At 40.8% G+C, this 11,902-nt stretch overlaps 1 protein-coding gene across 5 annotated transcripts in view; it reads left to right on the forward strand.

The window, feature by feature from the left end:
- The window catches only part of pgm2l1 (phosphoglucomutase 2-like 1), a 147,589-nt gene that overhangs the window by 24,861 nt on the left and 110,826 nt on the right, over positions 1-11,902 (forward strand). For all 5 annotated transcript variants that reach the window (XM_043692556.1, XM_043692557.1, XM_043692558.1 and 2 more), the window contains one exon: positions 7,309-7,476. In XM_043692556.1, the coding sequence (XP_043548491.1) occupies positions 7,309-7,476 (168 nt within the window). The remainder of the gene's footprint in view (positions 1-7,308; positions 7,477-11,902) is intronic.

Raw genomic sequence — 11,902 nt, forward strand, 5'->3', positions numbered from 1 at the left:
GTTACAAGGGGACATAAATTTAAGGTGAAGGGTGGAAGGTATAGGGGAGATGTCAGGGGTGGGTTCTTTACCCAGAGAGTGGTGGGGGCATGGAATGCCCTGCCTGTGGGAGTGGTAGTGTCAGAATTTTTGGTGACCTTTAAGCAGCAATTGGATAGGTACATGGATGGGTGCTTAAGCTAAGACAAATGTTTGGGCCGAAGGGCCTGTTCTGTGCTGTATTGTTCTATGTTCTATGTAAAATCATGAGGGGCACACAAGGTGAATAGCAAAGTCTTTTCCCTCGGGTAGCAGAGTTCAAAACTAGAGGGCATATTTTTAAGGTGAGAGGAGAAAGATGTAAAGGGGCCTGAAGGGCAGCTTTCTCACACATGATGGTTTGTTTATGGAATGACCTGCCAGAGGAAGTTGTAGATGTTAGTACAGTTGCTACATTTAAACGGCACTTGGACAAGTACTTGAATAACAAGGGTGTAGAGGGATATGGCCCAGAGGGATAGAGGCAAGTGGGACGAGTTTAATTTGGAAAACGTGGTCGGCATGAACAAGTTGGACAATAGCGTCGGTTTCTGTGCTGTATGACTTTGACTCTTTAATGACAATTTAGAGGAAAGATCTTTTAATGTTCTGGATTTGTGACTTGTGGTAAATTTGTTTTCGACATTTGGGTGATGCTTGCTTTTGTTGCCCATCACTAATTGCCGTTGAGGTGTTGTATACTGTCTTCCTGAATTACTGAAACCTGTCCCACAATTGTGTTGGTAGTGTTATGACTGTGACTGGGAGAATAGAACATAGGAGCAGTAGGCTGTTCAACCAGTCAAGTCTGTCCCACCATTTGTTATGATCATAGCTGAGCAAATGTTTCAATACCTGTTACCTAGCCCTTTCCCATTACCATTATTCCTGCCTTTTAAAACAGCCTCTCTGGTAGAGAATTCCAAAGGTTCAGTAGAACAAATTCTCCTCATCTCTGACCTGAGTGACAGCCCCCTTTTGTCTTTTAAATTTTTTAAATATTGTCCTTTCGTTTTAGACTCCCTGACCAGGACATCTTACCTGCATCTGTCCTGTCTATTTCTATAAATATTTTTGTTTCAGTGACCTTTCTAAATGTCAAATATCCTTGAATATTCAGACCCCAGTCCTGGTCACCATGCTGCCATAGTTCTGTAATGGCAATTGGATCTCTTTGTGCTTTTTAGGTTATCTGTTATAACTTACGCACATTCACATGAAGTGCCCTTAAATGTGGCATTTTGACTTAATTCCACTGTTCCCCTGTTGAACCATTTAGTAAAAATGTTAATTCAGTGTCCAAAGTAGCCAGATGCTCCTCTTTAGCAAAACCAAAGGAAATATAATCAGACTTCTACTCACTCCCCCACTCACACCCAAAGGAAACAATGGTTTGATAAATATCCAGTTGTAGAGGTGTTGTGTGTGTCCCTACCTCTGGGTTAGATGGTCCAGGTTCAAGTCCCACCTGCTACAGAAGTGAATTGTGACATATCCAAACTGATTAAATCTCCTGTTCTGATTACAATCAACTTGGATTTGAGTTGTTGAGAATTGGTTATTGTCACAGTCCAATACTTCAGATATGGAAACACAATTTCCCAGGGATGCTTTCTAAGGAACAGCTTCTGGCGTGTCTGCCTTATACACTGCCATCTGGATATGCAAAGCAGAATTCTAAGTCCATAAAATGGGTTGCTAAGGCAATCATTTACATTAGCCCTTAATCCAGTAATAACAGTAATAAATTCCTCCTCTATTTCTTTTTTAAAGTGCTTGTCAAGTGTCACTTGATTTTCTGATTAAAAACAGCACACACTGAACATTTTGACTTCAAGAATTTTATAAGTGGAATGCAGTCCACATCCTGTGGAATACAACTTCAAGACATTATTATTTTTAATCCCAAAAATGTCCAAACAGTTCAATCTCTTCTATCCTCCTTTTCACATGATCCTTTTAAATATAGATGTGTATTCTCAATGGAAGTTTCACGATTCTGCCTTCATGATTTTGTATGACTAGAAATGGAACCTGCAGGAGTTGCTGTTTTCATGCTATCCTTAAGTCATGGAGGTGGTTGGTTCGAGAGTGCTATCAACTTAATAAGTTACTGCATTACATCTTGTAGCTGGAACACACTACAATACAGAGGTGAACTGGTGGAGGGAATGAATGCTTTAAGGTGGTAAAAGGGATGTTGTTCAAAATGATTTCTCATGGGTGTTATTAACGTCCACAGGTTAGTAGGGAAACTTGTCACACTGATGTGCCTTTGTAGATAGTTGAAAAATAATTTTGATAGCTGGAAATGAGATACTCACTCACAGAATTCCCAGCCTCTGACCCCTTATATAGCCGCAATGTTTCTGGTCAATAATGACGGCCAGGATGTTCCTGGGGGTATCAGTTATGATAATGCTGTTGAATGTTAATAAAAGGTAGATACATCACCCCTACTAGATGGATTACAACCCAGGGATTTGAAGGAGACAACTGAGGAGATTGTAGAGGCATTGGTGATTATCTTTCAGGAACTACTGGAGCTGGGGAGAGTCCCAGAGGACTGGTTAATGGTTACAACACCCCTGTTTAATAAGGGAGGGAGGCCAAAAATCGAAAACTTGTAGGCTGGTTATCCTAACCTTAGTCTGTAGTAAAATGTTAAAGTCCATTATTAAGGATAAGGTTGCAGAATACTTGGAAGTGTAAAATAGAGCTAAGTCAGCATGATTTCATTAGTAGTCTGTTAGAATTCTTTTGAGACAAATTAGACCAGGAGAGCAAGTGGACGTGATCTATTTGGATATCCAGAAGACTTTTAACAAAGTGGCAGGAGGCTGCAAAATAAGATAAAAGCCTATGGTGTTAGGGGCAAGGTACTGGCATGGATAGAGAATTGGCTGACAGGCAGAAAGTTGGGATGAAGGAGGAAGTTTCAAGATGGCAACTGGTGACGAGGAGTTCTGTAGGGGTCAGTGTTGGGATCACAGCTATTTATGTTGTACATTTAATGATGTGAATGCAAGAATTGAGGGTATTGTTGCAAAACTTGCAGATGACACAAAGGTAGTGTTGGGACGATTGCAAAAGGACTTGGGCAAGTTAGAAGAGTGGGCAGAGAAGTGGCAGATAGAATACAATGTGTGAAAGTGAGCTTTTTGGTAGGAAGAATAGAGGCTTAGACTATTTTCTAAATGGGAAATGTCTTCAGAAATCTGAAGCACAAAAGACGTGAATCCTAGTTCCTGCAGGTTCAGTTGGCTTTTAGGAAGGCAAAGGCAATGTTGGCATTAATTTCAAAAAAGCTGGAGTACAGGAGGCTGTATTTGGAATATGTGAGCAATTGAAGGCTTTGTATCTAGGGTAGAATGTGCTGGCCTTGGAGGTTCAGAGGAGGTTTACACAAATGATCCTGGGGATGAAGGGCATGTCATATCAGGAGGGGTTGAGGACTCTGGTCTGTACTTGATGGAGTTTAGGGGATAAGGTGAGATCTCATTGAAACTTGCAGAATGCTAAGAGATCTGGATAGAGTGGACATGGATACATTTCCATTATTGGAGAATCCAGGACCCAAGAGCATAGCTTCAGAGTGAAAGGACCACCCTTTAGAACTGAAATGAGGAGAAATCTCTTCGTCCAGTGGGTGATGAATCGGTGGAACTCATTGCCGGAGAGGGCTGTAGAGGCCAAGTCATTAAATGTATTTAAGACACTGGTAGATAAGTTCTTGATTTCTAATGGGATCAAGGGTTATCAGAAGAAAGCAGGAGAATGGGGTTAAGAAAAGGGGTTATCAGTCATGGTCGAATGGCGGACCAGACACAATCAACTGAATGGCCTAATTCTGCTCCTGTATCTTACTGTCTTATCGTCTAAGATGGTAAGAGTTTGTTTAGTTGACGATTGTAATTTCCTGGCACTTCTTTGATGTAAACGTTACTTGCAACAATCAATCTAAGTCTGACAGTTGTTCAGACAATTCTGTGGATGTCAATCTCCGCGGATTGTGAATTTGACTGCAGTCCTCAGTGTGTGAACCTCTTTTATGTTGATGAAGCAGCTGAAGATGGCTAGATCTCAGAGACTGTCCTGAAGATTTCATGTAATAAAATCATGGAGCTGATTTTATTTTACTTTCAAAATCTATAACCAACTTATTTTGTGCTATTTGGATTTGTCACACTATCTTATGGACAAAATAGATCTGGGATTTCTCCACACTTTGTTAAAGTTGACCTGTTTTACATCAACATGACCAGTGGTATGTCTAGTTCTGGAGCAACAATCCTTTCGTACTGTACCTAGATTGGTGAGGTTATATCCTTTGCTATATCCAGTGCACTCATTTATTTCTTGGTGAATTGAATTAGCTGAAGGTTGCTGCATTTTAGCTTCTTCAACCTCTGAATTTCTTTTAGTTTTAGATTTCTGTAGTCCTGGTCTGTCATTCTGTTCTTACTCCGCTAGTCTGGGAAAGGTGGAGTGTAATTTGCTGAGCCATGGGATTACAGATTGTGAATGGATTAACTGTGTTGTTGCAATTGATTATCTAAGCATTCCTGAAATTTTGTAATGACTTGGAGTCATAGAGTCAGGGAGATTGTACAGCATGGAAACAGAGCCTTCGGTCCAACCAGTCCATGCTGACCAGATATCCCAACGCAGTATAGTCCCACCTGCCAGCACCCGGCCCATTTCCCTCCAAACCCTTCCTATTCATATACAGATCCAAATGCTTTTTAAATGTTGTAACTGTACCAGCCTCTACCACATCCTCTGGCAGCTCATTCCATACACGTACCACCCTCTGTGTGAAAAAGTTGCCGCTTAGGTCTCTCTTATATCTTTCCCCTCTCACCCTAAACCTATGCCCTCTAATTCTGGACTCCCTGATCCCAGGGAAAAGACTTTGCCTATTTACCCTATCCATGCCTCTCATGATTTTGTAAACCTCTATGAGGTCACCCCTCAGCCTCCGACACTCCAGGGAAATTGGCCTCAGCCTGTTCAGCCTCTCCCTAGAGCTTAACTCCTCCAATCCTGATAACATCCTTGTAAATCTTTTCTGAAACCTTTCAAGTTTCACAACATCCTTCCGATAGGAAGGAGACCAGAATTACATGCAATATTCCAACAGTGGCCTAACCAATGTCCTGTACAGCTGCAAAATGACCTCCCAACTCCTGTACTCAAGACTCTGACTAATAAAAGGAAGCATACCAAACGCTTTCTTCATTATCCTATCTACCTGCGACTCCACTTTCAAGGAGTTATGAACCTGCATTCCAAGGTCTCTTTGTTCAGCAACACTCCCTAGGACCTTACCATTAAATGTATAAGTCCTGCTAAGATTTGCTTTCCCAAAATGCAGCACCTCTCATTTATCTGAATTAAACTCCATCTGCCACTTCTCAGCACACTGGCCAATCTGATCAAGATCCTGTGTAATCTGAGGTAACCTTCTTCGCTGTCCACTACCTCCAATTTTGGTCTCATCTGCAAACTTACTCTTATGCTCACATCCAAATCATTTATGTAAATGACAAAAGGTAGTGGACCCAGCACTGATCCTTGTGGCACTCCACTTGTCACAGGCATCCAGTCTGAAAAACGACCCTCCACCACCACCCTCTGTCTTCTACTTTTGAGCCAGTTCGGTATCCAAATGGTTAGTTCTCTCTGTATTCCGTGAGATCTAACCATGCTAACCAGTCTCCCATGGGGACCTTGTTGACGCCTTACTGAAGTCCATATAGATCACATCTACCGCTCTGTTACTTCTTCAAAAAACTCAATTAAGTTTGTGAGACATGATTTCCAACACACAAAGCCATGTTGACTATCCCTAATCAGTCCTTGCCTTTTCTAAATACATGTACATCCTGTCCCTCAGGATTCCCTCCAACAACTTGCCCACCACCGAGGTCAGGCTCACTGGTCTATAGTTTCCTGGCTTGTCCTTACCACCCCTCTTAAACAGTGGCACCACATTAGCCAACCTCCAGTCTTCTGGCACCTTACCCGTGACTATCGATGATACAAATATCTCAGCAAGAGGCCCAGCAATCACTTCTCTAGCTTCCCACAGAGTTCTCAGGTACACGTGATCAGGTCCTGGGGATTTATCCACCTTTGTGTTTCAAGACATCCAGCACTTCCTCCTCTGTAATATGGACATTTTGCAAGATGTCACCATCTATTTCCCTACAGTCTATATCTTCCATATCCTTTTCCACAGTAAATACTGATGCAAAAAGCTTGTTTAGTATCTCCCCCAATTTTCTGCGGCTCCACACAAAGGCCGCCTTGCTGATCTTTGAAGGGCCCTATTCTCTCCGTGGTTATCCTTTTGTCCTTAATATATTTGTAAAAACCCTTTGGATTTTCCTTAATTCTATTTGCCAAAGCTATCTTATGTCCCCGTTTTGCCCTCCTGATTTCCCTCTTAAATATACTCCTACTGCCTTTATTCCCTTCTAAGGATTCACCCGATCTATCCTGTCTGTACCTTACATATGCTTCCTTCTTTTTCTTCCTGCTTCTACCATCATTTTTCAGGCAATGAGTTCCAGATACCATCACCCTCTGGGTGAAAGAAATCCTTCTAAACCTCCTGCACGTTTTAACCTTTAAATTTAATGCCCCAATCGTTGACTTCCCAGTCTGACAGGTCTTGACAAAGCCGTGTTGACTGTCCTTCGTTTAATCCTTGCCTCTTCAAGTGAAGATTTAATTCTATCCCTCTGAACTTTTCCCAGTAGCTTCTCTACTCGTGATAACAGATGATGCCAGACCTGTTGAGTATTTCCAGCACCTTGTTTTTATTTCAGATTTCTAGGATCCACAGAATTCTGCTTTTATTTCGGTCTACTAGCATATTTGTTGCCCTATTTGTTTGTCAAACTTGCCTTCCTCCAGTCCGACATCCCTTGGGATGGGCAAGGCTTCTTGATCGGAATAGTTACCATTTTCTGTCTAAGCAAAGACCTTTTTGAAAACTGGTATTTTTGGCTGTCTCGCAGTTGTTAACCGAGCATGCTGGCATACTTTCACCATTTTAAATCCCTCTTAATCTATTTTAAAATGATCTTCTACAACAGTTATCTTTAAATACTACATGAATGATCAGTGAGCTACACTTCTACATAGTTGTAGCTGTGTGGTACTGAGGCAGATAACTTATTTTTGCTAATTTGGAAAGAAAAAAGCTTTTACTAATAGCCTTTTGCTATATTGTTCTTCTTATCTAGAAGTGGATTTGAAAACATTTTTTCTTGTCCCCAGAATCCGAAGACCAAAGCTGAGATTGAGAAAATGCTACGCGATGGGAAGAAGAAAGAATTGCGTGATCGCCTGTGCTGCAGAATGACATTTGGGACTGCGGGGCTGCGGTCTTCCATGGGTGCTGGTTTCTCCTACATTAACGACCTGACAATCATACAATCCACTCAGGTGAGCTTTTGGGTCAGATTCTAGAATGAAGCCTAGCTTTGATAGACCATAAGTTATTAGCAAGTTTTAAGAAGATTTGCAGTGTAGGTTGAGGTTCTGCATGTAGGCTTGCTTGCTGAGCTGGAAGGTTCATTTTCAGATGTTTTGTCACCATACCAGGTAACAATTTCAGTGGGCCTCTAAACAAAGCACTGCTGGTGTTTCCTGCATTTTGTTTATATGTTTGGGTTTCCTTCGGTTGGTGATATCATTCCCTGTTCTTTGAAATTGTTCACCACAGGAAATGACATTACTAACCCAAGGAAACCCAAACATATAAATATAATTCAGGAAACACCAGCAGTGCTTCGTCTGGAGGCCAACTGAAGATGTTACCTGGTATGGTGACGAAATGTCTGAAAATGAACCTTCCAGTTCAGTGAGCAAACCTACATCCAAAACCATAAGTTGTCTTTTGCATTTAGGAATCATGGTGGTTAGTAATGAAACATTATCACGAGACAGCTGAAGTATATTTAGCTGAAAGTGCATCAAGGTTTTCTCTCACACAAGGAAAATAAACTATTTGAAACAGTCTTTATTTTAAAATCCAGAAATCAAGGTTCAACTGCTATCTTCAACAACCTTTCAGATACACAAACCTCAGTGAAGGGTCACACTGTTTCCATTTTAAAGTTTCTGACTCAGTGGGCACAGCTCTACAAGGTTTTTTTTTCTGACAAACATCTGCATTCACTCAACGCAATCTTCTTCAGTTAATGTTTCCATGAACAAGCTGCTGATGCAGCTCACTTACTCCTCAGCACGTGTTCCTTAAACGTATACGTTCAGCAGCCTGTAAGATATATTTCTTCTGAAGCCATTTGTTTCTGGAGCTTTTCTCTTACTGACTTCTGGGTCACTTGGGACAACTTTTCCTCTGTCTGACTGTTTGTTTGTTTGTTTGTTTGTTTGTTTGTTTGTTTGTTTTAGAGACTGATTAACTGTACTGCTGATGTTACAGGACATCTCTCTGACCTGCTTTTCTCTGAGAGGAGCCGAGACACAACCTTCTAATGGTTCTGTCTTTTTAAAATAACTTTTCTGCCTCCATCTCATTCTGCCATAGGATACCAACAGCCCAGTTTATTTTCCTCTCTCCTCTACTTTATTTTCTAAAGTACTGAGTAAAATTCTCAAGAGACTTTATTTTTCAATCCCCATTTAAATTGATATAAACCACTTTCAAGACAACCTGTCATCGCTCTCTGAACTCGAATGAAACTAAGGTTATGTCTCCTCTTAACACAAATTAAATTTAAAGCTATACATGGCTTTGTCCACATTAACTAACTATTTTACTGACCTGGCTTGATAGATAGTTAGTTTTAATTTTGCAGCTTGGTTGCCATGGTGGTCATCTACTGAACACATTCAAAAGGTCATTACACATTAAAAAGAACAAACCATCTTACACTCTACTAAAAACTAGTTGAAACCGTTTTAATTTTATTACAAATATGGGAAATAATGATTTCAATCCTCTTTTCATCAACAAGAACCTTGCTGCTCCATGGATCATAACAAAGGTTCACCCTGTTTCCACTTTGAAAGCTCTTAGTACAGCCATGCCAATTGAGCATTGTTTATTTCCAGCAAGCCTCGACACTCACTTGTTGCTAACATCTTTCGTAAATATTGCTCCGACACCCTTTTGAACAGACTGCTAACATGGCTGAATTGTTCCTTTAAACACCTCTTCCACTCCTTTTCCTGGAATTTCTTTCTTTAAGAGTATAAACTGTGCTGCTGATGATACAGGCCTTTCTTCTCTAAAATAAATTTTCAAATGCATTCTCTTTGAAAGAAATCCTCTCACTCGCTGAACTTCTAAGGGGAACTGTATGTGTCATCAGAAGAAGAGTCCTACCAGGACTTCATGTTAACTGCTTCTTTCTCCATATATGCTGCCAGATCTGCTGGGTTTCTGTAGCTTTTTCTGTGTACATAACTGTTTGTCTCTGTCCCCCTATACCGTTGAGCACTTTGTTTCTAGGCAGCAGCTCAGTTTGTTTTCCCTCTTCTCTGTTTTCAAATGCAATGAGGTATTCACTTGAAGGATTTCTTTGAAACTTCATCTAAATGTATGTAAACAACACTTCAGGCACCACTCTCAGAACTCTAAATGAAACAAAAACTACTTTTCCTGACCTACACAACATCAAAATTAAAATAACACTAAAACGCTATACATGATTTTGTTGACTTCTGTTCCAGGTATTAATATATCATGAACCCTTTGTCCCTAATAGCACAGCGGGTGGTTCTATGTCAAATGGGCTGCAGCAGTTCAAGAAGATGATTCATCACCATCTTCTCTAGAGCAATTCGGGATGAGCAGTAAATGCTGACCCAAATAAATTTTTAAAAAAGCTTTTGGCCAACAGGTGTGGACAAGACGCACAACTTCAATGTGTTTTTGTATGATAGATTGTTAAATTTTGTCTCAGCTTCTGAGTAAGGAATGGGTGAGAAACTGAAAAGCATAAGGAACTGTTGAACTACACAAGAAAGATCCAGATAAGTGAAGAATTTAAAAAATCTGCAATACAGATACAATTTTTAAAAATGTAAACACTCCTTTAAATTTCATGTTCGAGAAGATCAATTGGGCTTGTTAATAAGGTGACCAAGTGGAAGTTACGATATTGTTTCTTCTCTCTCCTTCAATTTCCCTGGAATAATCATGTAATGTTTACGAAATGTGGCTTTGCTGTGAAAGCCTATTCAGCCTTGCAGTTAGCATCGTGAAATCCGATCTTGATATTTTTATATGATTTATGGTTGGGTGAGTGCAAAACAAGATACAATTTGTTTTCTTGTTACACCTTTTTTTTTTGGTCATTTCTGATGAAGGGCTTTTTGCCCGAAATGTCGATTTTCCTGCTCCTCGGATGCTGCCTGACCTGTGCATTTCCAGCATCTGCAGTCCTTGTTTTTACACTTTTTTTTGATCTACAGTTAATGGCAAATAACCACAATGGGTTACTGATCAATTTAAAGGAAAGAAACCTCAGACAGGTTACTGCTTTCAGAAATGTTCATGGATCTCCAGAATTGCCTGTCCTAATGTCAAACCGAGAAGTGTCAAACTTATTAGACCGAGAGGAGATTGGGAACTCGATACCAGAGGAAAACTTCAAATAACCTGCTATCATATGCTTTCTTGCAAATCTTAGAACCTCTTACAACGTACTGAAAATACCAGGATTTAATGAATTGAGAGAAAATGGATTGAGTATTGATCAGCAGGCAGGAAAAAGGAGTAAATAGTTTGTTTTCAAGGTGGAAGACTGTGATGAGTGGTCTACAGCAGGGACCGATACTTGGGTCCCAGTTATTCACAATATATATCAATTATATGAATTGGGAGTCTTTTTCATATTTGTTAATGATACAAAATTAGGTGGGATTGTGAATGTTAAAGACTCTTCAAGTTGATTGAGTGAGCAAGTTTATGGTGGATGCTCTATAATGTGGATAAGTGAGACGTTGCCCTCTGTGGTACTAAAATAGAATAGTACTATATTATTGAAAGGTTGACGTGCAAAGGGTTCTGTACACAGTCATTAAAAGGGATCATGTAGGTGCAGCAAGCACTGAGGAAGACAAAGGTTTACCAGACTGATTTCTGTGTTGGCAAGTTTGTCACATGAAGAGAGATTGGGCCAACTGAGCCTGTAGTAACTTGGATTTGGGAAAATGAGTGGAAATCTCATTGTTGGAGTTGGGCAAACTGGATGCAGGAATACTGTTTCCATAGGCATAGAGTCAGAGATGTACAGCATGGAAACAGAGCCTTCGGTCCAACCCATCCATGCCGACCAGACATCCCAACCCAATCCAGTCCCACCTGTCAGCACCTGGCCCGTATCCCTCCAAACGCTTCCTATTCATATACCCATCCAAATGCCTCTTAAATGTTGCAATTGTACCAGCCTCCACCACTTCCTCTGGCAGCTCATTCCATACACGTAACACCCTCTGCGTGAAAAGGTTGCCCCTTAGGTCTCTTTTATATCTTTCCCCCCTCACCCTAAACCTATGCCCTCTAGTTCTGGACTCCCCGACCCCAGAGAAAAGACTTTGCCTATTTACCCTATCCATGCACCTCATGATTTTGTAAACCTCTATAAGGTCACCCCTCCACCTCCGATCCTCCAGGGAAAACAGCCCCAGCCTGTTCAGCCTCTCCCTGTAGCTCAGATCCTCCAACCCTGGCAACATCCTTGTAAGTTTTTTCTGAACCCTTTCAGGTTTCACAACATCTTTCCGATAGGAAGGAGACCAGAATTACACGCAATATTCCAACACTGGCCGAACCAATGTCCTGTACAGCTGCAACGTGACGTCCCAACTCCTGTACTCAATACTCTGACCAATAAAT

The sequence above is a fragment of the Chiloscyllium plagiosum genome, chromosome 6 (assembly GCF_004010195.1).
Source record: "Chiloscyllium plagiosum isolate BGI_BamShark_2017 chromosome 6, ASM401019v2, whole genome shotgun sequence".
NCBI lineage: Eukaryota > Metazoa > Chordata > Chondrichthyes > Orectolobiformes > Hemiscylliidae > Chiloscyllium > Chiloscyllium plagiosum.